We start from the raw sequence: 27,512 nt of genomic DNA, 5'->3' as shown, positions 1-27,512 counted from the left end.
TTTCTTCTGCATTCATCCTCAACTGCATCATGCCCTTCTTCTTCTTTCCCTTTTTCTTCTTTAAAGGAGAACATGGTGGGCTTGGGGAGGTCATGGAGGGCATGGCTGGGCCTGGGGAAGCTATGGTGGATTTGGGGAGAAGTTGTGAATGACACAGAGGAAAAAGATGGGGATGGAGTAGAAGACAAGAGAGTACAAGGGTGTACTTGGGGAGAAGAAGGGTGAGAGGCTGGGTCAGGCCTTGGAACAGGTTGTCCAGGGATGATCAGGGGGCTAGAGCACCTCTCCTATGAGGACAGACTGAGAGAGTTGGAGCTGTTCAGTCTGGAGAGGAGAAGGCTCCAAGGAGACCTTATTGTGACCTTCCAGTATCTGAAGAGGGCTCCAAGAAATCTGATGAGGGACTTTTTAGGGTGTCAGGTAACAGCAGGACTAAGGGGAATGCAAAAAAACTAGAAATGGGTAGATTCAAATTGGATGTTAGGAAGAAGTTCTTCACTGTGAAGGTGGTGAGAGACAGGAACAGGTTGCCCAGGGAGGTGGTGGACGCCTCATCCCTGGCAGTTTTTAAGGCTAGGCTGGATGTGGCTCTGGGCAGCCTGATCTACTGAGAAGTGTCCCTGCCCATGGCAGGGAGGTTGGAACTAGATGATCCTTGAGGTCCCTTCCAACCCTAAGAATTTTCTGATTCTATGGTGGAGTCACCCTCCCTGGAGGTCTTCAAGACAAGTGTAGATGTGTATGCTTCAGGACACAGATTAGTGATCATGGCATTTGGGTTATGGTGAGGCAAAAAGAAAACAACACACAGTTTTGTATTAAAAAGTAAAAGCTTCATTATTGTTTGGTAAACTAGCAATCCTGATGTTAATTACATACATATATACATGACAGTATGTTAAAGAATAGACTAGAATTGAATAGAATAGACCAGGTTGGAAAAGACCTTTGAGATCATCAAGTCCAACCTATCATCCAGCACTATCTAATCAACTAAACCATGGCACCAAGCACCCCATCAAGTCTCTTCCTAAACACCTCCAGTGATGGTGACTCCACCACCTCCATGGGCAGCCCATTCCAATGGCCAATCACTCTGTGAAGAACTTCTTCCTAACATCCAGTCTAAACCTCCCCAGTGCAGGTCGAGACTGTGTCCTCTTGTTCTGGTGCTGGTTGCCTGGCAGAAGAGACCAACCCCCACCTGGCTGCAACTTCCCTTCAAGTAGTTGTAGACAGCAAGAAGGTCTCCCCTGAGCCTCCTCTTCTCCAGGCTAAGCAACCCCATCTCCCTCATCCTCTTCTCATAGGGCTTGTGCTCCAAACCCCTCCCCAGTGTTGTTGCCCTTCTCTGGACACGTTCCAGCAGTCCTCAAGGTGTGGCCTAACCAGTGCTGAGTACAGGGGCAGAATGACCTCCCTGCTCCTGCTGGCCACATTATTCTTGATCCAGGCCAGGATGCCATTGGCCTTCTTGGCCACCTGGGCACACTGCGGACTCTGTTATTTACAGAAACACAGATTGTGCAGGTATTGAGGTTGGTTGAACTAACACTGAATCACCTATACATTCCATAGATTTACAAAAGAAAAAGTGTTTCCAGTGTAGGAATACTACATTCTTTCCAACACCATCAGAGATATCATTTTCTTAGCATGGAAACCAGAAGCTGGTCTTCAGGAGGCGTGTAACTCTCTTCTTCTCAGGGTCAAACTCAAATTGCCTTTTTCCAATGAAGAAATAAAGGAAATCTAGGAAAACAAGAAACACCCAGATGAATTATGACATTGCAAGTGTAATAATTGGCATGCTTCAACAACATCCAGAAAGAGCTCAGAAAATCTTTGGGTGCACTTACACTGCCCACAGCATCTGCTTCCAGCTGTAACCTCTGTAAAATGGTACATGGTAGTGTGGGGACACCTTGCATAGGAAAGCAGCCATGCACACACTGCATAATATACCTAATGAATCCCATGGTGACCTTACAACAATGTATCCTGTGTGTTTCTGAAATCTAAAACATCTGCTGTTATGCAATAGCTGTGTTGAAACCCTCTAGAAGGGTGCATTTCTAGCCACCTGCAGGTAGGTATTGCACAGCTTGAAGTGTGACACAGAGCAGCACAAGGTGCGAGCAGGGACAAGCTTGCTGGGATGCTGCCAGATCCTGTGCAGAGAAGTAGAGATACAGCCTGGGGCAGCTGTGTCCACACTGCCCTTCATGAGTGACAGCTGCAGTTAAGGATCCCCAGCACCACATGTAAGACTCATTTTGGAGGTAAATGATAGATTTTCTGGGAAGCAATTAACATGCATGGGTTTGGATGATGAAGAGATGAGTGGCTAGGGAACAACTGGGCAACTGTGCTATTTGGCAGTGTGGACATAGCCTTGAGTATGTTCCAGCATCTCCTTGTCTAAGTAACATTCTCCATCACTCAGGAGAAGCTAGTGCAAATTGTTCTCACAGCAGTGCCATTTTATGGCAGAGAGCTAGGCTGTGACAGCCTTGCTCACAGCAAGTAGTAGACCTTATGTTTTTAAGTTATCACTGTCTTGACTGGTGCTCTTCATGGTGTGAGGTGAACATCAGCGTGAACACATAAATCATAGAATCAATAAGGCTGGAAAAGACTGCAAAGATCAAGTCCAACCTGTCACCCAACACCTCATGACTACTAAACCATGGTTTCAAGTGTCACATCCAATCCCTTTTTGAACACCTCCAGGGACGGTGACTCCACCACCTCCCCAAGCAGCCCATTCCAATGGCCAATTACTCTCTCAGTGAAGAACTTTCTCCTCACCTCAAGCTTAAATTTCCCCTGGTGTAGCTTGAGACTGTGTCCTCTTTTTCTGGTGCTGGTTGCCTGGGAGAAGAGACCAACTCCCTCCTGTCTACAACCTCCCTTCAGGTAGCTGTAGAGAGCAATAAGGTCAACCTGTCAACTGGCCTATCATTGCTATACTTCAAGGGGGAAAAGTGAAACATGTGAGTATGACATGGCTAGTTCAGGGTCTTCTTGGTCATCCTGAGGGCTATGACAGCACTTAGAGGTGCCTCTCTCTGTGCAAGCACTGTCAGCTCTGTGACCCTGACAATTTCACACAGATTTTATCAAGAATGGCTACTCACTTTCATGTTGAAAAACAGCATTGATTTTCCCATTAATTCCAGGAAACACATCTCTTATCAGCTTGGGCTTCCTGTGCATAGACTGACTTCTTTTGTCGTACCTGAGAGAAATGACAAGTGGCCTGGTGTCAATGAGAACTGCAAACAACTCACAATTAATTCTGCTCACCTCATTCAGAATCATTTAGGTAGTGCTGAGACAGATACCATGTGCCATAAATCCTTATTAATTTATTAGCAGAAAGAATTGCTTCTGTTTACATCCCCTCAAGATATATATAATAATATTTAATGTTCTAACCATCGTTGCAAATTTGCTGAGTATTTATTTCTAAAGGACTGTACCTAAAGGAGAGCTAGGTAATATATCTGAAACATAAGTTTGATTTGTAAGATGATAAAAAGATTGATTTTTTGTACTGTAAGAAATCTTTATTAGGACAAATCTGATTTTCCCCCATAAGTTCTGATTTATTGTAAGCTATTTTACCTAAGTTATTAATAGCAGGCCACTACATTTTATAGTGAAGTGTAGTTTGTCTATCAGTGATGGAATAAGAAGGCTTCTGAAAGTATTTGTCTTCTGATACCTTTGCTCAGTAATGGATTTAATAATCAGACAAACTGGTGTGAGAGTATGAACAACAATGTAGAACAGAATCTAATCAAATCAAATCGAATAGAATAGACCAGGTTGGAAAAGACCTTTGAGATCATCAAGTCCAACCTATCACCCAACACCATCTAATCAACTAAACCATGGCACCAAGCACCCCATCCAGTCTCCTCCTAAACACCTCCAGTGATAGTGACTCCACCACCTCCATGGGCAGCCCATTCCAATGGCCAATCACTCTCTATAGGAAGAATTTCTTCCTAACATCCAGTTTAAACCTCCCCTGGTGCAGCTTGAGACTGTGTCCTCTTGTTCCGGTGCTGGTTGCCTGGGAGAAGAGACCAACCCCTACCTGCCTACAGCCTCCCTTCAGGGAGTTGCAGAGAGCAATAAGGTCTCCCCTGAGCCTCCTCTTCTCCAGGCTAAGCAACCCCAGCTCCCTCAGCCTCTCCTCATAGGGCTTGTGCTCCAAACCCCTCCCCAGCTTTGTTGCCTTTCTCTGGGCACATTCCAGCAACTCAACATCTTTCCTAAACTGAAGGGCCCAGAACTGGACACAGGACTCAAGGTGTGGTCTAACCAGTGCTGAGTACAGGGGCACAATGACCTCCCTGCTCCTGCTGGCCACACTATTCCTGATTCAGGCCAAGATGCCGTTGGCCTTCTTAGCCACCTGGAAACGTAGAAGCCTGATGTTCCGTTTAACTTACAAATTATATACCTCCAGGATGACCTCTGCATGTACAATGACTTGGCTGTGGTGGTGGCAGAAAGGAGAGCTATTGTGCCATTCATCTACAGAAGCTCAGGTTATCTACTACTTCTGTTATAAGGAGCACCTCCTTCAGTTACTGGAAATATGTTTCCTATTACACAAACCTGATTGCAAATAGGAAATAACAACCATGCTCAGCAGATAATTCTTTGCCTTACATAGCATTTAGCAGGAACTTTATGAAACTATCTGTGGGTAACTGGGAAAAGGGTGGATATCCCTTTCCCCAAAGAAAGGTTTTTGATATGAATAGTAAGGTTGTGACTGATTTTCTGAGATGATTCATGGAGATGTAGAATGGTGGGGGTTATGTTTGTTGGTTGTTCCTCTCCCCCTCCTCCCCCAGGGTTGTTAAATGTAAATAAACATACAAACAAACAAATAAGAGAACTTAAAAAAATAATTCAATTAAACCAGTGATTAAATAATTGAATCCATTAAATCAATAATTAAATCAATTGAAAGGAAAGCTCAAATCACTCTTTCACCTCTCTTTCAAACATTTTTCCATAACAAGCTGTGGCAGTGAAACAGATGACCAAACACACGTGACTAATGCATCCTAAACCATGACAGGATATCGATCATGTGATGATATTTGCTGCTATTTAGGAAAGCAGCACAGGAAATCTTACCTCCAAAGTTTGTCCTCTACGAAGTAATATGTTTTACCCTCATTTCCATCATAAACAGCAGCATCAATTTTGGTAACCTCCTTTGAAAAGCCCAGAGTGTAGAGTTTTTGGGGGTATCCAGGAAGCATGGTATCTCCTCTCACAACCCAGAACTCATTCCCTATGAAGAAAAGTTGGTGAAAATGTGTTATCAGTCCCTTATCCTGGGAATGACACAATTGTTTTCATGAAAGCTAATCTTTCAATGGAAAAATACAGAGATGATACCAGCTGCTTGAAAACCTTCCACATAGTATCACAGTATCACTAAGGTTGGAAGAGACCTCAAAGATCATCGAGTCCAACCTGTCACCGCAGACCTCATGACTAGATGACCATGGCACCAAGTGCCACGACCAATCCCCTCTTGAACCCCTCCAGGGATGGTGACTCCACCACCTCCCTGGGCAGACTAGAGTACAAAAATGACAAGAATGGTTCCTTGCACCGTGTTTTATGAAAACTGAAATATCAGGCTTCTTTCAGAATGATGGTAGTTTTCCAGGAGCAGGGAAGAAACATGTTTTAATTTTTAAATTAAATGGATAATTTTCCAGGGAAAAAGAAAAATAATGACACTTACTTAGACAATGAAATTTCTCTCTAAGATAGGGGCACAATGACTTCCCTGCTCCCGCTGGCCACATTATTCCTGAAGCAGGCCAGGATGCCATTGGCCTTCTTGGCCACCTGGGCACACTGCTGGCTCATGGTCAGCCTACAATCAACCAGCACCCCCAGGTCCCTTTCTGTCTGGCTGCTCTCCAGCCACTCTGACCCCAGCCTGTAGCTCTGCATGGGGTTGTTGTGGCCAATGTGTAGAACCTGGCACTTAGATGTGTTAAATCTCATGCCGTTGGACTCTGCCCATCTGTCCAGTCTGTCAGGGTCCCTCTGCAGAGCCCTCCTACCCTCTAACAGAATTTATCAGTTTATTGTGTGTCATGGAATAGAATAGAATAGAATAGAATAGAATAGAATAGAATAGAATAGAATAGAATAGACCAGGTTGGAAGAGACCTTCAAGACCATCATGTCCAACCTATCATCCAACACCACCTAATCAACTAAACCATGGAACCAAGCATCCTGTCAAGCCTCATCCTGAACACCCCCAGTGACGGTGACCCCACCACCTCCTTGGGCAGCCCATTCCAATGGGCAATCACTCTCTCTGTGTAAAACTTCCTCCTAACCTCCAGCCTAAACCTCCCCTGGTGCAGCCTGAGACTGTGTCCTCTTGTTCTGGTACTGGTTGCCTGGGAGAAGAGACCAACCTGTGCCTCACTACAACCCCCCTTCAGGTAGTTGTAATCTTGCAGAAAGAGCTTAAGCATATTTTAAACCTGGCACAAACTCTTCAGGTTACTTGAACAGACAACATAGAAAACAAAACAAAACAACAACAACAAACCCCACCCCACCCCCCCCAAACAACAAACCACACCAAAAGGACAACATTTTTACCTTTAAAAATGATAGTTTCATCTTTCTCGGGAATTTCATATGCAGCATCAACACCAGGTGGCAGCCGTGGCCAAAAGGAAGATATTAAATCAACCCCAGCTGTTCTGACTGCAGGATGCTTGCGCCAAACATGCCTTACGTAAATATAGAAGAGGTTCTCGAACAAATGAAGCATTCACACACACAAATGCATGAAACCACATCATGGCAACCGGGGCTAAACCCAGACATGTACCCGGAGTTAGTCACCCTAAGCTCCCCGTAATGTCAACGGAAAGAAAGTTGTTTCCTTGGTGGGATTCCTCTCATCTTGATGCAGACATTTAAAATAGGTCTGATGAACTGGTTTTGCCGAAAGAGTTGTTATTTTCCCTTACGCAGAAAGCCCTGGCTCACAGGGCTGCTGCGGGGTAAGATTTGGGCAATGAAACCCCATCCCGGGGTTGCCAACACCAGCTCAGAGAAATGGTGAGTGCACACGAGGACCTTCAGCGAAACAGCAATTTACTGGCTCTGTGGACTCCAAACTCTGAGGTCAAAGCTCTAATATTGATTTAGAGGAGTGTCGGCAGGGGGGAAAACACAGCCCCATCACTAGAAAAGGCTCTTTCATCCCTTCTCAAGATTTTGGGATGTCACACCCTGAAGCAAGGTAGTTTGTCTGAGTTTAGCACTCAATCAATATCCTTTCCTTCTATTATTATACTAAACCACCACTACAGGGGGGTCTTCAAGCAAGTATTGTGTCAGGACCGGTAAAACCCTCAGCTCTCACAAAACAAAGCAATGAAGGCTCTGTCTCGGAGCTGGTGGTGTCTTTTACTAAAGCTGAACTCTCTGGGGTGCCAAGCACGGGACTTGCTCACAGCCTAAAGTGAAAACAGAACGTTTTCAGACGAGCCATCTTTTCCCCCACCCTACTCACAGCACGCTGTATTTCGAAAGTGATCTTCCTGTTTATACTGACCTCTTTCCATTTCTCCACCACTCCTTTGCTTTTGCATCCCGTCTCCTACCCTGCTTCCCTCTCTCACCTTCCTGCCTAGAGCAGTTGATATTATGAAGAAAGTTATTTTTCCATGCTGCCCAGCACAATTTAATAATGACAGAGAGCTGACCTACTTGTCTTTAAAGAACATGATTTCTCCACGGAAAGTGGTAACAGCATCAAAGGTTAAATTGGGGCCACAGGTGTTTGGCAGTACAGGGTCTTTTGACTCACTTGGGTCTTTTATCTCAGTAGATTCTATTTGGTCATTGTGAGTGTTATAAGATGGTCCTAAAAGAAGGAGTTAATGGAAGAAATTAAAAGGAGAACTCATTCAGGCATCTCCTGTACAGATAAAAAAAGTCTTTCAAATTATAAGCACTAGTTAATTAAAAAGTGTGAATTACCATAGAGGTACTGAATGCCTTTAATATCATCCTGATGAAGAGGGAATACTGAAGGGTCATATTTCCTGTACACTGGGTACATCAGAGCATTGGGGTCTTTGGAATGGAAAAGTCCCAATGAATGACCAAACTCATGGGCAGCAACATAAAAGAGGTTTGTACCTGGAAATAATAAACAAAAGACATCATAGGAGAGCAGTGACTTTTAGTTGGTCTTGAAAACATGAAGGTCGTAAGGCAGATCAGAGGTTTCAGAACTGCTTGCCCAAGCAAGTGAAGCTGGTTAAGGAAATTCAGTTGGAGATGAAATTCTGGTCATAAGGAAAAATAAAGAAATCATTACAGTGGAGTACAAGGAAATAGTCATCTGCAGAAGCCAGTGTGGAAGAAGGACCCTGGGCCAGTGCTGGTGATGTAACTGTACTGGAAGAGACAAGCAGGTTAGAGGGGTGGGGAGAAGGGGACTTCCAGGTCATTCAGTTACTTCCCATATAAATCTCCATCTGGTCCATGGAAGAAGTTCAGCTGGGGTCTTAACTTTTTAAACCAGAAGGTTCAGAGGATTTTCACAGCTATGGAAACCAGCTACCCAACGATCCCACAAATCAACCCCATTTTTAAGCACTCGTTAAGAAGGAGAGGAGACAGACACTGTACCCTTAATGTCATGTACACATTGCTTCAGAAGGGGCTTGAAGAACTGAGTTTCCTACCTTCTGTGCTTTTGGACCAGGTTTCATCCTCATCAAAGTGAGCATCTCCACCAAAGTCCTTGCCAGGTGCATAGGCATGAGCAACAGATCCTCCTGGGCCATCAAAGGGGATGAAGTCATTGTGACCTGAGAGGTAAGTCCCATACACAGCTGGCTGAGGCTTATGGAGAAAAGTGTTCTAAGTCATTCACAGAGCTCTGTTTTCTGCTGATTTTGTAAACTCTCAAATCCCCCTTCCACCCAGACTTGCCAAAAGCTCTCTTTTTCGCAGGGAGAACTTAGGAAAATTTGAACTGATGCATCAGGAGTGAAATCTTGGCTTCCTCACAAAATAGGTGGACATTTTCATACTGCTGCCTCAAGGGAAGGGTAAGACATGGTTTATTTTGAAATGTATTTCCTTCTTTGTTCAAAAGGTAAAAGGTTCAAAAACTCTGTGTCAGCAGACATCTGAACCTGGCTGGCAATTTAAATGCTGAATGGCAGAAGCAAGATCCTTGGAAAGACTGTAAGCCCTTGAGTGTAGTTTACAGAGTAGGATTTAGGGGCATAGAGCTTATGCGAGGTGCCTGAACACTCTGCATAGTCCAGGTGAGTGGATGTCTGCGTGTGAACAGAGGAGCTGACTAGAAGAGTTCAGTGCACAGACTGTCAATTAAAAGAGCTAAGCCCACCCTAAGGGCAATTCCAGAAATGCAAGCCCAACTTATTTAGCGTACACAAGGCACATACCTAATCCCAAGAGTCTAACTAGAGCTACCCACTCCATACTGCTCTGATTTGGGGTATATCCAACAAGCCCTCAGCCTCTTGTGGCTTGTGCACACATTAGGCATCATATGCTAGGTATAAATCCAGTAAACTACAGACAGCTCATTGCATTCATTTTCTCACTCCTTCTCTTTATCTGCCTCTCTGCCCTCCCCAGGAGATTGTCAAGAATTACAGCCATAAGACTTTAAGCATGAGCTGTGTTTTCCTGTCTGCTTGTTTAACTGAGCACTGAATTTTGGCAGTTTATGATGCTGTCTATGAGAAGAAATCACTAGCATTTCAGGCTGACTGCTCCACACGGGCAAAAACTTAGCAATAACTCATAATGGCTGCGCAGAATTTACCTCTGGCTGCAAAGGAGATCACTATGTCTGCATCACCTCTGTCCCTCTTGATGAATGTCAGAGGGGTTACACTGCTCCAGACACTTAATGCATTTTTGATCGCTGCGTTGACATCTGCTGGATGCAGGTCTGGTGTGTAGTTTAATATCCTTTAAAATATAAGACAGAAAATCAACTGTTTCCTTACAGCTTATGCTGTGTAACAGACAGGCTTTGCATTAAGCATTCCACTGTAGTTACCTGTATGTCAGAACTTGTTTTGCCCACTTAGGCTCTCCTGCAAAGGTGGAGAACCCAGCTACGTCAGGGAATCCACAGCGGCGTTTCTCTACCAGGTCCCAAATTCCAGAATCCAGTTTCCCTGTCACCTCAAGCCCAAAGAATTCCTGCATTTCTTTTATTTTTTGTGTTATTGGACTATTACCTTTCCAAGTGAAAGATTCCCCATCTTTCTTAAAGCCATAGTAATTTTCCAGGTACTTCTAAAGAAAAAAAAAGAAAAGGCATTTTAGGAGAGTCAGTGCTGTTCCCTTCTGAAGCTCATTAAAAATTGTACTAGCACAACTTGAGACAGGTACCTTTGCTACTTTTCTTTCTGTTCCATGGGAGCATGGGTAACAGAGTTTCTTAAAGCCTGCATGCTATTTTTTTTTCCTCTTGATGATAGCTTTTTGCATTGTATTATTGCTATAAATGTTTTGCAGTTCACTCACAACACATTCAACATTTGCATTTGTCTACCAGAGTGATTATTTTCGGGTAATGTACCATCCATTTACCCTGTGCTTTAGGGGTGCTCAGAGTCCTTTAGAAGAATCACACAGAATCACAGAATCACCAAGGCTGGAAAAGACCTCAAAGATCATCGAGTCCAACCTGTCACCACAGACCTCATGACTAAACCATGGCACCAAGTGCCACGTCCAATCCCCTCTTGAACACCTCCAGGGATGGTGACTCCACCACCTCCCTGGGCAGCCCATTCCAATGGCTAATGACTCTCTCACTGAAGAACTTTCTCCTCACCTCAAGCCTAAATTTCCCCTGGTGTAGCTTGAGACTGTGTCCTCTTGTTCTGGTGCTGGTTGCCTGGGAGAAGAGACCAAACCCCTTCCTGGCCACAACCACACTTCAGGTAGTTGTAGACAGCAATAAAGTCTCCCCTGAGCCTGCTCTTTTCTAGGCTAAACAATCCCAGCTCCCTCAGCCTCTCAGGAGCATTTATTCTATGTTTATTCTATGTTCATTCTCTTTCCCGCATTTTTTTACAGTAATAATTCAGACAAAAGAATATCCTTATTTTATGAAGAGTCACGAGCTGTAACACCAGAAGTCACATAAATAACCACATATCCACCTGAATTTCAAATCAAGCATATACTGACTCAGGAGTTCCACTGCTGGTAGAATCAGCACATAAGTGAATGCATAATTACTTTTATTCATTCTAAAACAAAACAAAACACACCCACACAACAACAAAAAACCCCCCACCAACACCAAAACAAACCAAGAATAAAGATTAAAGAAGCCTTTGTTATCATGGTACAGAACACCCCCCTCTGTTTTGGAAAATAGACAAACTCGTTATTCATTCTGCTGCAATTTGCAGAACTAGCTCCTTGTCTGTGTGTCCTAGCCCCAGAGACTGCAATGAATGCTCAACAGCTGCTAAAGATCTCCTCAGAGGTCTGCCTTTCTCACCTGGATGAGCTGCATGTCACCACCTTTTTTCTGCCTTGTAGCTGCAGGGAAAGCACAAGATAATGCTGCACACAATAACATGAGAAACGGGAGGTTCTCCATTCTCATTTTCACTGGTCTTCAGAAAAATCTTCCTTGTACTCTACCATCTACCACATACCTGCTTTACCTTCATCTACTACTCACTTCCTTTATAAAGCTTTCTAAGCCCTGACTCATTGATTCTCACAAGTTCTAGGTAGCAACAGAACACAAGCAAAGCAGTGTTTTTACCATTAAGAATATTTGTGCTGCCTTTCATCCAGTTCCACCCTTGTGCAGGTTTTGCAACATGGAAATATGATTAATGAGGAGATCAACAGCATGAGATTTAACACATCCAAGTGCTGGGTTCTACACATTGGCCACAGCAACCCCATGCAGTGCTGCAGGCTGGGGACAGAGTGGCTGGAGAGCAGTCAGGCTGAGAGGGACCTGGGGGTGCTGGTTGATGGTAGACTGAACACAAGCCAGCAGTGTGACCAGGTGGTCAAGAAGGCCAATGGCATCCTAGCCTGCATCAGGAATAATGTGGCCAGTGGGAGCAGGGAGGTCATTGTGCCCCTGTACTCAGCACTAGTTAGACCACTGGTTAAAATTCAAGAGAAATTTGTCCAGCAGGTTTAGGGAGGTTCTTCTACCCCTATGCTCTGTTCTGGTGAGACTACACCTGGAATACTGCATCCAATTTTGAGCTTCCCAGTTCAAGAGAGACAGGGACCTGCTGGAGAGAATCCGATGGAGAGCCACAATGATGATTAGGGGACTTGAGCATCTCCCCTATGAAGAGAGACTGAGAGCCCTGGGGCTGTTTAGTCATGAGAAGAGAAGACTGAGAGGGGATCTCATCAATGTGTATCAATATCTGAGGGGTGGGTGTCAAGTGGATGAGGCCAAGCTCTTTTTGGTGTTGTGGAATAATGACAAGGAACAACAGGTTCAAGTTTGAACATAGAAGGTTTCGCCTCAGCATGAGGCTTCTTACAGTGAGGGTGACAGAGCACTGGAACAGGCTGCCCAGAGAGGTTGTGAAGTCTCCTTCTCTGGAGACATTCAGGGCCCACCTGGATGCATTCCTGTGTGGACTACCCTAGGTGATCCTGCTTTGGCTGAGGGGTTGGACTCAATGATCTCTGGAGGTCCCTTCCAACCCCTAATGTACTGTGATACTGTGAATTTGCTCCCTTTCTTTGTCAAGGTTATCTTTTCCAACCTTATTGATGCTATGATAATGCACAGTTTATATGTCTAAAAATGAATGCATACTGTAGTATAGAGAAAAGTGAAAGAACATCACATAGAGCCTCAGGATGTAATTAAGTTGGTTTGTTCTGCAAATGGCAATGGCTTAATTACAAGGAGCTTGAGAGTGTTGCACTCTTTGCCTTACGCACCCTCAGTGTCTTGGTCAGACTGGACTCTTGTAGCAGTGTAGGACCCCTGGCCAAAATCTGGGAGAGTAGGTCTGTGCACAGGAAGCTTCTGAGCTGCAAAACTGCAGCTTCCCTGTGCTGCCAATGAGCAGTGCTTAACTCAGCGCCTTTGGCATGTCCTGCCTGGCTGCACTGCAAACCCTCAGTCCTGGCTGCACAAATGTAGCCTCAAAAATGTCATACTGCTAATGTAGCCTCAAAAATGTGTGTTTGACCTAGTTCTGGCTTTTATATAAGTCATCTGTCTCCAGCACGGTAATGCTGATTCACTGACATGGTCCCTCTTGTCCCAGTCGGCTTGGACACAGGTCATCCTTACTCCAGTGCTGAGCACTCAATGCTTCCTGGCAGTTTAGTTCTTTGGTTTTTTTCCTTGCCTCTGGCAGTGTTGTCTGTCCCTGTGAGTGGGACACAAAACCTGCCCAGGGAGATCTTAAATCTCGGGTGCAGAGAGCAGCATTAGGCATGTATTTCCAAATTTCCTCTGCAAACGCAGTAACCAGCTTGAAAATCAGACCAGCAAGAGGAAATGCAAAAGATCCTGGTCGCAGTATCTCCAGAGAGTTCTGTGTAACACATTAATTTCCTTCCAAAAAAGTAACACATGACAGCTGCTGCAAGTGAGACCAAACCATTGGCAGAGTGAGTAACTGAACTGTTGGATGTCCAGATCCAGAGCTTATTGCTTTGCCATAGCATTTAGAAGTGCACAATATATGTGACTGTAGTGCTGGAAGGGCAGATGCTACCCAAACTCTTGTTACTTCTTGTGCTCCAGACATTTTTGTGGTAGTAGGTATTATTACAAGCTCACACAGCTAATGCTCTGTAAGGATCCTATTAAACTCTCAGGGAAATTGCTAAGACATTTTAGCCTGAGTTTTCATGTGCAAGAGGCTAGGTCTGGGACAACAGTTGTGCAGGTTTTTGTGTGTGCATTTATCTCTGGTTTTGCTTGCCTGGTCTCAGACTCCAGGGAAGGTTCATATTTACAAAGTGTAACTAGTTGAAATTATGTTTATGGACCAACTTTCTCTTCTAGTATTCAAAAAGCCTATAGAAGAATGGAATGGAATAGAATGGAATGGAATGGAATAGAATAGAATAGAATAGAATAGACCAGACCAGACCAGACCAGGTTGGAAAAGACCTTTGAGATCATCAAATCCAACCTATCACCCAACACCATCTAATCAACTAAACCATGGCACCAAGCATCCCATCCAGTCTCTTTTTAAACACCTCCAGTGATGGTGACTCCACCACCTCCCTGGGCAGCACATTCCAATGGCCAATCACTCCCTCTAGGAAGAACTTCTTCCTAACATCCAGTCTAAACCTCCCCTGGCACAGCTTGAGACTGTGTCCTCTTGTTCTGGTGCTGGTTGCCTGGGAGAAGATATCAACCCCCACCTGGCTACAACCTCCCTTCAGGGAGTTGTAGACAGCAATAAGGTCTCCTCTGAGCCTCCTCTTCTCCAGGCTAAGCAACCCCAGCTCCCTCAGCCTCTCCTCATAGGGCTTGTGCTCCAAACCCCTCCCCAGCTTTGTTGCCGTTCTCTGGACACGTTCCAGCGACTCAATTTAATTCCAGCAATCATTTGAGTTACAATACAATCATGGTTACAATAAATCTTCCCTTTCCCACTAAGTGTAGACAGGCACTTCCAGCACTCCTGTTTCCAGACCCACCTGAATCATGTGCTATTTTACCACTTGGCAGGAATTTAATTGCTTTTCCCAAATGAAAAAGTAATGTTCTGTCATTGCTAAAATGTAAGATAGTAAAATACATCCACGCTTAACACATTTCACCAGTCCCCTTGCCCAGGTGAAATCTGTGCCATGTTGTCCCTTTGTGGTTCAGGTTAGATCAAAATGCAGGACACTTTCTGGATTCTCCTCCACATATGAGTAAATAGAATTATATTTTCAGTTAGCAGTAATTTTAGCTAATTAATACTTGGAGGGTGAGCAGTATTTTAACTTGTTTCCTTGAGATCAAAACTAAAAACTGATACCAGCCTTATGTAAGAGAAATAAATTAATACAGTGGCTAAGGTGAGCCATTGTAAATACCATTGGTCTTCTGCTTCACCACTGCTGGGATGATAGGTTTTTTATCTTCCTCTGTAACCACTTTCAAGTCTCAGCCAACAACCAGAGCCAAAAGGCCTAATTTCTTAGGTAGCCTTCATATACAAGAAGGTATCTAGTTAGGATATCAAAGTGTCTAGGCGCATTTAAAGTCAAAGAGGTTTACCTCCGTTATTGATGTACAATCAGTACCGAGAAGTGCCCTGCCTAACCCTGGAGGCATCTAAACTCCTTGGGCTGAAGTGTCTTCTGGACAGTCTGTGTATACACAGAAGCTATTGAGTAAGATACTGGGAGATGTTGGGGCAACACCAGCTTTACTGTGTCTCTGCCCTGCTTGGACTGCTGCCAAATGAGCTCATCTGCTTGTCCGTTCATGACTTCATTGTGGTACACCACTGCCCTTCTGGCAATGCTGAGCTGTTCAGTTTCAACTTGACTTTTAAGCCCTGCTGGGATTCAGGGCACATTTTCTCACCTAGGCTGGTTTTAGGGCTTGCTTTAGCAGTGCTCAATACATATCTAGCATGGCACCAAGCACACATGAGGAGCAGGACATGGCAAAGAAGAGGTTCTCCAAGATGAGACATGGTAGCATCTCAGCTGCCTGTCTTGTCTGCTAAGAAAGTGGGACAATAGATCTTAGATATGCTGAGAGACACATAGCTTCCTCTAGCCCCCATGGGCAGTGTGACAGATGCTAGTAGTTGTTTTGACCAGATGTCTGAGAGATCTACACTCTGCAGGGGACTGGGAACAAATCCCACTGCTGCCTAATAGGATTTGAGCTGTGGTAGCTGGGAGAATGTCTTCTTCAGCCATCCCCTCTTGCTGCTTTTGCCAGTCCTATGAAAGAAAGAGGAAGAGTGAGAAAGAATTGAGTTCCTCGTACGATCACATCATCAGGGCAGTGTTGTGAGAGATGGAATCAAATACCTTGAAGTAAAGTCAGAGTGAGAAGCCAGGCTTTTCTTTCAGCACATCCCTGCTCATGTTTAAGTCATGACCAGTGACTGAGTGGAACCCAAATAAGGTGGCCAGAAGAGGGACAGGTGCTTTTGACTGTGTCTCACCACTCCTCCTGTGGAGGATTTGTCTTCAGTAGTTACATGAAAATCTGAGGGGTTTTCTTATCACTTTGACTAGTTTGCTCTGGGAAGTGGTTCTTGTCAGCGATTTCATGTCCAGTGTTGCAAGCTGGACCATCAGCCATGACTCCATTCCCATGGCACATGGTCACAGCTTAGCAGGAGTAACCCCTTTTCTCCCTAGGATCCTATGACTGCATCACTTCTCACCATGCCTGCATGCTGCCTCCAGCCCCACACTATACACTTACCTTTCTCTCCAGTCACACCTGTCTTGCTGTACCAAACACTCTGATAACCAAAACCTTCCACAAAAACACTGAGCACAAGTCCTCTCAGCCCATTGCCATGTTGTCCATCTACCAGCAGGCACTCCCCCCCATCCCATCTCTGCCCTGACCTCTCTGTCCTCATGGAGTGGGGCCATGGCAGGTGAGGCTACAGCTGCCAGTCTTTCCACAGCCCTTTTCACAGCATTGCATAGGATCTTCTACCTCTTCTGCTTGCCTCACACTGCTCCTGAGTGTCTTCATTTCCCTCCTCTGTTTCCCAGCTAACATTTTTATTGCATGTCTAGACTGCCCACCTCCTTCTGCTTCTCTGTAGCTTCCCCTCAAACAGCCCTCTTAAAAACGGTGGCGGGTTTCTGGTGCCATTCAGGCTCTCGTGTGCTTACAGCAGATGCTTTGCCTCCAGTGGACTGAAGCAGAACACACCAATACTGCTATTTTGTACTTTATTATTCAAAACAAGCTTGGTTAATAAATACTTGGAAAAAGAAAATAAATTAAAACTGTACAGTAAGTTTTACATTTTTAAGGCTTTAAGTTAAAATGGTTAAGGGCTACCATGTCAGCTGCACAATAACAGGTGAATGATACTATTTATAACCAAAGAACATGAGAAAATACTTCTGGTACAAACACAGCCCTGCAGCATCAGTTAATGTTTCTAGCAGTTGAACCAGCTGTTGCTCTTCATGGTACGGATGAGTTTCTTGTTCTTCATGTCCACCTCATACTGATTTGCTCCATGGAAGAAGTAGAAAAGCCCTAGAATTGGAAGGACAGAACATTTCATATATATTTGAAACATATGCCTTCTTTTTATTCTTCTCTTGCTTTGTTTTTTTTCTCTTGCTTTGTTTGAAATTGCATTTACATTTATTTACCATTTTTCTGGAGGGCAGCATCAACGGTGTGGCCAATGCCTTGGAAGTCAGCAGCTATTTTTCTTGGATATCCCCTTTCCATTGACTGAGTATTTTCATTGAAACTGAAGAAAGAGGTTGCATCAAAACAAGAAGCAAACATGTGAGGGTCAAGGTCAAACCAGGTGGAATTTTTACCAAATAAGCCTGCCCTGAGCTGAAAATCCACTACCAGCAAGCATCCATGATCTGTTGGAATCTTGGCTGTGTGAATATTTACATAGTTAGCGGCCTGTGCAACACTGGTTTCACAACTTTAGACTAAATAGTCTCCCCCATTCTCTGAGATTGATAATACTTATACTCAGCAATAAACTTAAAATAATTATTCAAGCTGACTATTTCAGTCTTACAGCATCCAATCTATGAAGTGACTCCATGAGTGGAATGTAAACTTTTCCCAGCTATTATTACAGATTAATTGTTAGGGCTAACATTACTGTTTAGCTGGACTGGTTCTTAAGAAGTAAATATTTATTCTCCTTCCATGGCTGTTTTGATAGATTTCTTATTTACAAATTTCAGAGAGCACTTCTGCCCCTTAATAGCTACTGAGTGAATATATGACATGATGATAAAGTCTGCTTGCATTATTGCTTTATACTAAGTTCATGCTTCCTAATGAATAAATAAAGCCCTTTTGGCTGTTAATCACAGAGACTGGGAAGAGTAAATGGGTGATGTCTTTATCTCAGGTGTCACAGACTTTGTTCTATGAAAACAAATGAGCAATTTTCCCTGAGATTCAGGTTTGTACTATCTGAGAAGGATAACAAGAAGGGACCATGAACTTAGAACACAAGTATTAAAATGCATTTTCATTTTAAAAGGTATTTTTGTTATCTGCTGTACAAAAGAGGAGTGAACCTTACCTCCAGTACTTGTTGCCTACAAAGAAATAGGTTTTCTTGGTACTTTCATCATGAACAGCTGCATCAATTTTCCTGACACTGGTGGGGAAGCCCAGGTTCTGAATAGGCTTAGGGAAGCCTGGCTCTATGCTGTAGCCACTGACAGCCCAGTAGTGGTCATCTGCAGGAAACCCAGAAAAAGTTAGTAGTGACTCCTGGGGAGGCTGAGCTCCTTTTCGTCACAGCCCCAGAGCTTTCTGTATGGTAAATGGCACCAAACAGCACCTACATTTAGCTGGCACCAAATAGCACATACATTCAGGGCACAAATCATGTTGAATATTTCAGAGCTGTTGGATCCTCCATTACTTATAGTAGCTACAGTGTTGTATACTCAGTAGTTAAAACTCACCATATTTCTAAGTGTGTTTGGCACCTTTAAACAATGTATTTAAATAACATAGGCATTCACTTTTGTCTGTGCTATCTTCTCTCTCACTGACAAAAGAAGAGGAAGGGATCCTACAGGAAGTCTGGAGATGGACTTTTCATAAGGGTGTCCAACAATAAGACAAGGGGGAATGGTTTTAAGGTGAGAGAGAGTAGGTTTAGACTGGATCTTAGGAAGAAATTAATCAGTACAAGGGTAGTGGGACTCTGGAATAGGCTGCCCAGGAAGGCTGTGGATGCCTCCTTCCTGAAGGTGTTCAAGGCCAGGCTGGATGAGGCCTTGTGCAGCTGAGTGTAGTTGGGAGGCATCCCTGCTCATAGCAGGGAGATTGGAGTAGTTGATATCTAAGGTCCCTTCCAACCTATGCCATTCTATGATGATTCTATGATAACAGCATATTGTACAGGGCTGTTGTAAAGCAGTATTAGTTAATGGCAGTAACAGCATCTTCAAAGTTAAGTTTAAATGCTAAGAACATCATCTAGTAGTATTAGAATCAGTGTAATATTACTCCTACTATTATTACATCACATTAGTAGTACTCCTATAAAGTTATTCATTCATGAAAAGGATGGATGGAAATGTAAGAGAAGTACCTTTAAAAAACAGCACTCGGTCCCTCTTGTCAACCTCATAGGCAGCATCAAAGCCAGCAGCCAGGGATGGCCAGAATGAAGAGATGGTGTCATGCTCAATCTCTGAGAAATACGGACTCTTGCGCCAGACGTAGCTGACAGAAATGAAAGCACCAGTGGTTTGCTTTTTGTGTTTCACTACAGACCCAGGAGCCTAGAAATGGACTTTAGTTCCTACTCTCTGCGTGCTGGAGCCAATTGTCCCGCTGAGGAAGAGATATCACCCCTCTAAGGATCACAGTATCACAGTATACAGTATACAGGATGCAATGTTCCACTTGGCCCTGCTCTCACTTTGCCCTTCTCATAGACATTTGCCCTTTACTGTGGGTTGATCTGAGGTGACAGAATTGTTGACATTGGAAGGGATCTCTGGAAGTCATCTTGTTCAAATCCTCAGCTCAGGTAGGGGGACTTAGAGCTGGTGGCCCTGTAGAGCTCCCCACTGGCATACTGATGGTTTGCCCAAGACATGTTTGCCCAAGACATGCCTAACCTGCTTGCTCAGCCTGGAGAAGAGGAGGCTCAGGGGACACTTTATTGCAGTCTACAACTACCTGAGGGGAGGTTGTAGCCAGGTGGGAGTTGGTCTCTTCTCCCAGGCAACCAGCACCAGAGCAAGAGGACACAGTCTCAAGCTGTGCCAGGGGAGGTTTAGGCTGGATGTTAGAAGTTCTTCACAGAAAGAATGATTGGCCATTGGAATGTGCTGCCCATGGAGGTGGTGGAGTCACTATCACTGGAAGTGTTTAAGAAGAGACTGGATGGGGCACTTAGTGCCATGGTTTAGTTGATTAGATGGTGTTGGGTGATAGGTTGGACTTCAAGGTCTCAAAGGTCTTTTCTAACCTGGTCAATTCAATTCAATTCAATTCAATTCAATTCAATTCAATTCAATTCTATTCTATTCTATTCTATTCTACTCTATTCTATTCTATTCTAAATGTGATGTGTGGGTGGTGCTGACAACTGAAACTTTCTCTTCACCATATGCCATGCAGGTAGACACATCTGTGCTCTGAATTTCAGTTTGATTACTGATGACCATTCTTGAGAGACGTGTTAAAATTCAGTTTAAGGAAGAGTTGCTCCTGCCTTATGACCTTTTCCTAAAAATTATTACATTTTTAAGCTACGATTCTTAATCATGTATTTTAGAAGGGAAATCAGACTCACATCGTCAAAGGAAGCTTGTTCAACCAAAGCCCATTATCAGCTCAAGTAGTGGGTGAAAGCCTGGGCCTGGCATGCTCTTCTCCTTTGTCAGGGCAGATGTGCCCAGCCAACAATACACTACTCAGTAGTCAGAGAGTGCCCCAAAGTGGACACCTGTATAGCAGGGCCTCCCTACAGACATTACTGGGCAGCAGTGCAGTGTGGACTCCTAGGCCAGAGGGCCACCAAAAGGTCATCAAGGACATTTTCCATAGCTCTCTGACCCACATGCAGGATAGTGTGAAAAGAACAGTGCTGCACGCGATACAGCTGCAGGCTGACACTTGGCCTTGAAGCTTTAACAGACATAGGTGATAAAGTATCATTACAATCTTTTACTCCCTGTCAGTAAAGCATCTTACCCCCTCAGCCCAGCTGGGCTAGTCAGATGTAGTAAAATTGCCTTAATATTTTTAGAAAGAAATGTCTTCCTTTGTAACCAAGGAAAGATAAACTCCTTGAACACACCAAAGGGTGGTGCTAGGAATGAAAGAACTTACCTCCCTTTGAAGAACAGCGTTTCCCCACGGAGAGTGGTGATAGCATCAAAAGTCAAATGAGGGTCGCAGTCATGTGGCCTTACAGGGGTTCTGGAGGGTGTTGTTTCTGTTGGTTCTTCCCAGGGTGGAATTTCAGTTGTTGCTTCTGCAGGTGTCATTTCAGTTGGATCTTGTGGGGGAAAAGCCTTTGTTGGAAGTGCAGGAGATTCCTTGGGGTGTCCTTTGGGAAATAAGTAAGTGTAGAATTGGAAGATGAATTAGAGTGGTTCATGTTGTAGAGCTTCAGGAGCTGGATACTGATATGGAGATAAATGTGCAGGCTTCTTAAGGTGAAAATTCAGCTAGTAAATTAATGCCATGGAAAGTTTCTGAGCAGTTTAACTTAGCTACCTGTGCTGCTGACTGTTAAAATGGTCTCTGGCACTGTTTTGCCTTGACAAGCCATTGGTCTCTCAAACAGTATGTGCTCAAATGTTAACACAGAGCAAATATCATTTCCAAAAGATGGTTGTGATGTGAACACTTTTATGGAAGATAGAAGAGTTTAATACTACAGACATGAGATGTTCCTCTGGTATCACTAGAGAAAGGCTCTTGGACCTTTTGACTCACTAGTATGGATACAGCCCACAGATTCTACTCTGCAGATGTAGACTCTTGGCCATAAACAAACCAAGAGATTTGCCCTAAATAATATCAGGAAATTAAACATCAATATCCTTCTTGCAGTAGAAAGTTCAGTGCATTTTAGCTGTGTCTCAAATGTGTTATAAAACATTTATCCATTGTCCACCAAAAATTATGCTTCTTGCTTACCATAGAGAGCCTGAATGCCATCAATGTCATCCTGAGGAAGCCTGTAGTCCCTTGTATCCCTGGCCATATATATAGGATACATCAAAGCACCAAAGACATTGGAATGACCAAGACCCAGTGAGTGGCCTAACTCATGAGCAGCAACAAGAAACAAGTTGTATCCTAAAAAAGAGTCCAACACAAAGAACACACACTAAATCAAGCTCCTTTATGACAGTGGAATACAAGTGCAATCCTCTCATGTATAATATATCATTCAGCATCTTAATAAAACAGCAAATCTATGTCCTAAGTAAGAACTTCTCTGGCATCCTGGAGGAGAAATGAGTTTTGAACTATATACATTTATTTCTCACAGTTTTTACTCATAGAATCATAGAACTATAGAATTAATAAGGTTGGAAAAGACCTTTGAGATCATCAAGTCCAACCTATTACCCAACACTTCATGACTAACTAAACCATGGCTTCAAGTGCCACATCCAATCCCCTCTTGAACACCTCCAGGGATGGTGACTCCACCACCTCCCTGGGCAACACATTGTAATGGCCAATCAACTCTCTCTGTGAAGAACTTTCTCCTCACCTCAAGCCTAAACTTCCCCTGGTGCAGGTTGAGACTGTGTCCTCTTGTTCTGGTGCTGGTTGCCTGGGAGAAGAGACCAACTCCCTCCTGGCTACAAGCTCCCTTCAGGTAGTTGTAGAGAGCAGCAAGTTCTCCCCTGAGCCTCCTTTTCTCTGGGCTAAACAACCCCAGCTCCCTCAGCCTCTCCTCATAGGGCTTGTGCTTGAGACCTCTCACCAGCCTTGCTGCCCTTCTCTGGACATGTTCAAATGTCTCAATGTCCTTCTTAAACTGAGGGGCCCAGAACTGAACACAGTTCTGTTGCAGAATTTTGGTTTAGTTGATTAGACGGTGTTGAGTGGTAGGTTGGACCTGATGATCTTGAAGGTCTTTTCCAACCTGGTTAATTTCTATTCTATTCTATTCTATTCTATTCTATTCTATTCTATTCTATTCTATTCTATTCTATTCTATTCTATTCTATTCTATTCTATTCTATTCTATGTTTCTTTCATATCAACAACAAATGAAAACTGGGTGAGAACATTTCAGTCATCTGGTCAGATTTTGGGAATTATAAATGACATGGAATTCACTTGGTAACTACTTCACAAAGACCAGTAGCAGGTAACACCATCTCTGGATATTGCTGCACACCAGAACATGTCACTGCTATATTTAATTTTATTTACTCAAGATTAATCTTTTTCCTTTCAAGAAGCTAAAGATTTGAATTAACAAAACCAAACCAACAAACAAATAGCAAAATCTCAATATTTCATCTTCCAAGGTCATTACCTGAGGATGACAATTCCCTGCTTTACAATGTCATTATTACCCAGTATTGCTGTTTCATGCTAATCTGATTTCTTTCACTGCAGGCTGTGCATTAGCTACAGGAGACTGACAGAACTGTAGCCCAAAATATGCACAGGATCACAGCATGTTAGGGATTGGAAGAGATCTCTGGAGATCATTGAGTCCAACCCCCATGCCTGAGCAGAACCAGAGAACCTAGTTCAGGTCATACAGGAATGCATCCAGATGGGTATTGAAAGTCTCCAGAGAAGGAGACTCCACAATCTCTCTGGGGAGCCTGCTCTGTGACCCTCACAGCAAAGAAGTTCCTCCTCATGTTGAGGTGAAACCTCCTATGCTGTGGTTTATATCCATTGCCCCTTGGAATAATTTTAGAACAATTTTACTAAATTACACTGAAATTTTGCATCTGAGTGAATACTGGAACTACTGCCATGGGATCTGTGACATTACAGTGTCTTCAAGACAACACTGACTAACAAGAAACAGACAATGCAATGTTTAAGGATACCTACCATTATAAGTAGTAAATTTGGTCCAGTTTTCATCTTCATCAAAGTGAGCATCTCCTCCTATCTCTCTACCTGGGGGATAGGCATGAGCCAGAGTTCCTCCTGGACCATCAAAGGAATAGAAATCACCATGAACTGGAAAGAAAGAAAAAAAAAAAGGGGTGTGGTGGTGTAGGAAATTGCTGCATTTCTGCATCTCTGCAAGAGAAAAGTTACAAGGGAGTCCCCTTACATCCAGATGCAAAGGAGATCATTATATCTGCTTGACCACTGTAGAGCCTGGTGAATCTCAAAGGAGTGACACTGCTCCACAGCTGGAAGGCTTTTGCGATTGCTTCCTCTACATCAGCTTGTAGCATGTCTGGAGTGTAGTTCAAAATCCTGTGAAATAAGAAGTAAGTCATCAAAAGCAAGCAGATTACAGGTGTGTAGCCTACATAGTATCAAGGTCAAATAATTTTATTCTGTGGTTATCACTATTTATGTTTCCCAAGTTGTTTATTTTCAGATTATTTGCTTACATAAGGGAAATTTTCACAGTTTTCTTTCACATCTTTTGGAGATACTAACTATCCTAACTGTATCCCTTCTACACACTGAGTGTATTGCCTAGTAGGTTGTCAACTAGCTAATGTAAACTCCTCTTTTGGTATTTTCATCACTGATTGGAAGCCTAAAGCACAGGGAATAGTGAAGTCAGCAGTCCCCACATTAAATGGCCCTTTCATCCTGAATGGGTCTCTTAGAATACATAGAATAAAGCAGGGTGGAAGAGACCTTCAAGATCATCGCGTTCAACCCATCAACAAATCCAACCCACCTAAACAACTAACCCATGGCACCAAGCACCCCATCAAGTCTTCTCCTGAAAAGCTCCAATGATGGCAACTCCACCACCTTCCCGGGCAGCCCATTCCAATGGGCAATCACTCTCTCTGTATAGAACTTCTTCCTCACATCCAACCTAAACTTCCCCTGGTGCAGCCTGAGACTGTGTCCTCTTGTTCTGGTACTGGCTGCCTGGGAGAAGAGACCAACGTCTGCCTGTCTACAACCTCCCTTTTGTGTGGAGAAATACAAGAATGTGCTGGCATTGCTGCTACCTGGCATTCACAAATCTTCCCAGTGCTGTACAGAGAAACATGTTCTAATATAGTTACCGATATGTCACATCTTCTTTGTTCCACCTAGGGCTCAGTGGGAAGGTGCTGTATGAACGGACATCTGGAATGCCACATCTAGGCTGCTTCATCATCTCCAGCGTCTTAGGATTCAGCTCCCCAGTCACTTCTAGCCCAAAGAACGACTGCATTTGTCTGATTTTATCAGCCATGTGATTAAGACCCTTTGATTTAAAAAGTGAACTTTTCTCTTCTTTGAAATCATAAAAATTCTCCAGGTATTTCTGGTAGGGAAGAAAATGCAACAGTTTAGTACCCAAGCGCCCTTTTCTTTTAAAGGCAGTGAGTTATTAATAAAACATTGCACATCACCACCTTCCCTTCCTCAATAAATTGTTTCTTAACTTCTCTCTGTAGTCCTTACCTTAGCAAACTGCACTTCTTCTTTGTCTTTTTCTGGCACCACTGGGAAAGCACAAGAGCATGCAACATACAGTAACCCAAGGAAAAGTATGGTCTTTGTCTTCATCCTGCCTCCCTGTTCTATCAGCTCCTTGCTAGAAGACCTCTCAATCTCTTCTTCTGTTCAAGGCTTTCTAGTGTTTCTCTATTTATATCAGTTGTGTGCTTGCTAAAGTCAATAACTGCATGACTCACTTTATAACATCCTCTGATTTCCCACAGAGAGAGAGAAAACAAATTTCGTTTTAGCAGCAAGTTAGCACATGACCGTTTACCTTGCCCGAAACCCCCTGATTTCACAATCATAGTAGTGGCCAGTATTTTAATTTTTTAGAAGATTCATTCCAAAACTGGACCAGTATTTTAAACTCACAAGTATCTAAATCTACCATCAGTCATCTGGACAAAAGCCTCCTCATTTTTCAGAGGTGCTAAAGCGATCCGGCTCTTTGTGAGGGACAACAATCTGTAAGTCCTTCTAGCACACGATAAGAGACCTCCAGAAACTGCCCCTCAGTTTCCTCAGTGTGCAGGCAGCAAAGCTGGTGAGGGGTTTGGAGCACAAGCCCTGTGAGGAGAGGCTGAGAGAGCTGGGGTGGCTTAGCCTGGACAAAAGGAGGCTCAGGGGAGACCTTATTGCAGTCTACAACTATCTGAAGGGAGGTTGTAGCCAGGTCTCTTCTCCCAGACAATCTCTGACAGAGCAAGAAGACACAGTCTCAAGCTGTGCCAGGGGAGGTTTAGGCTGGATGCTAGGAAGAAATTTGTCACAGAAAGAGTGATTTGCCATTGGAATGTGCTGCCCAAGGAGGTGGTGGAGTCACCATCACTGGAGGTGTTTAGGAGGAGACTGGATGAGGCACTTAGTGCCATGGTTTAGTTGATTAGATGGTGTTGGATGATAGGTTGGACTCAATTATCTCAGTGGTCTTTTCCAACCTGGTCTGGTCTATCCTATCCTATCCTATCCTATCCTATCCTATCCTATCCTATCCTATCCTATCCTATCCTATCCTATCCTACCCTACCCTAACCTAACCTATCCTATCCTATCCTATCCTATTCTTAGTGCCATGGTTTAGTTGATTAGATGGTATTGGGTGATATATTGGACTTGATGATCTCAGAGGTCTTTTTCAACCTGGTTAATTCTGTATTCTGTATTCAGATCCTTAGCATGCTCTTTAGACCACCTTGTTCCTGGTAATTTTAGTGGCATAGCTGATTAAATGACTGATTTATCTCTTCTCTTCAAACTGGTATCTCAACACAGTTACAGAACCACCACCTGTGCTGCTTCCTGTCCTGCATAGTCACAGGTTTATGGCTGCATCCCCTTTTTCTCCTGCATTTGCCTCAGACAATCCCCACACCACAATGTAAAGGTCTCAGTAGAGCACCTCAGATCATATATCCTGGTCTGCAGAGCCTATCAGTTAATGGCATTTTCACAACTAAAGAAGAAATGGCAGAAATTGCCCTAGACAGCTACAGGCATTTTAGGGGTGCAGAGGTCTTCAGGCCCTGTTTAATACTTGTCAGTCAGATGGAAGATGGCAAAGATTTGAGCTGTAGATTCCAAAATACCCAATTTCCCAGAAGTCTATTCTTATGCCCTTTTGTGAACATATTGCACTGCAGTTTATGCAGGGCTTGCAGAATCACTGTCACTCCTGTTCTCTTTTTCTTGCTTGTCATTTCTGAGACATCCATCTTTTGAAGCAGAATTCTCCTGTGCTGACTTAGTGCCCAAATGTAAGTTTGAAAGCAGAAATATGAGCTAAAAATAATCTACTTCTTTTTGAACATGAGAAAAACAGGGGAAAGAAACCACTCTTCCTGTGAGAGCAAACATATTAGAAACTTCAAAAAACCCAACTCTAGCACCACAGGAGCTGAGCTCTGCAGTCTGCAAAGTGGCCTAGGGAAAAGGCATGGCCTTCTTCCAAAGGTAAATGGAATTGAACTGCCCAGCTGGAGCAGGGTCACACTGCATGCTTGACCCCGGTCAGAGCCCATGTCCCTGAACTGCTGAGTTAAGTGGCACAAATGTTTATGTCTAAGGCAGCAGAGGGATGAGGGCAGCTTTGCCAACA

At 43.7% G+C, this 27,512-nt stretch overlaps 2 protein-coding genes across 2 annotated transcripts; both read right to left on the bottom strand.

Annotated features, from left to right (window-relative positions):
* Nucleotides 1–1,651: 1,651 nt before the first annotated feature.
* Nucleotides 1,652–11,710, bottom strand: LOC104296910 (stromelysin-1). Its single transcript, XM_009896771.2, has 10 exons — nt 11,603–11,710; nt 10,139–10,380; nt 9,899–10,047; nt 8,781–8,906; nt 8,068–8,229; nt 7,795–7,951; nt 6,673–6,806; nt 5,167–5,326; nt 3,141–3,241; nt 1,652–1,752 (listed from the first exon to the last, which is right to left on the bottom strand). Exons 1-10 carry the CDS (start codon nt 11,708–11,710, stop codon nt 1,652–1,654), a joined length of 1,440 nt encoding a protein of 479 aa, XP_009895073.2.
* A 5,500-nt stretch (nt 11,711–17,210) lies between these two features.
* LOC104296911 (interstitial collagenase) lies at nt 17,211–25,483 on the bottom strand. Its single transcript, XM_009896772.2, has 10 exons — nt 25,379–25,483; nt 24,994–25,238; nt 24,066–24,214; nt 23,837–23,968; nt 21,938–22,099; nt 21,122–21,341; nt 19,368–19,501; nt 18,342–18,501; nt 17,431–17,534; nt 17,211–17,311 (listed from the first exon to the last, which is right to left on the bottom strand). Exons 1-10 carry the CDS (start codon nt 25,481–25,483, stop codon nt 17,211–17,213), a joined length of 1,512 nt encoding a protein of 503 aa, XP_009895074.1.
* Between the last annotated feature and the right edge of the window lie 2,029 nt (nt 25,484–27,512).

This window comes from Dryobates pubescens, chromosome 10 (assembly GCF_014839835.1).
Source record: "Dryobates pubescens isolate bDryPub1 chromosome 10, bDryPub1.pri, whole genome shotgun sequence".
Taxonomy (NCBI): domain Eukaryota; kingdom Metazoa; phylum Chordata; class Aves; order Piciformes; family Picidae; genus Dryobates; species Dryobates pubescens.
The sequence above is the reverse complement of the archived record's forward strand: the minus strand, read 5'-3'. Positions and strand labels throughout refer to the sequence as shown.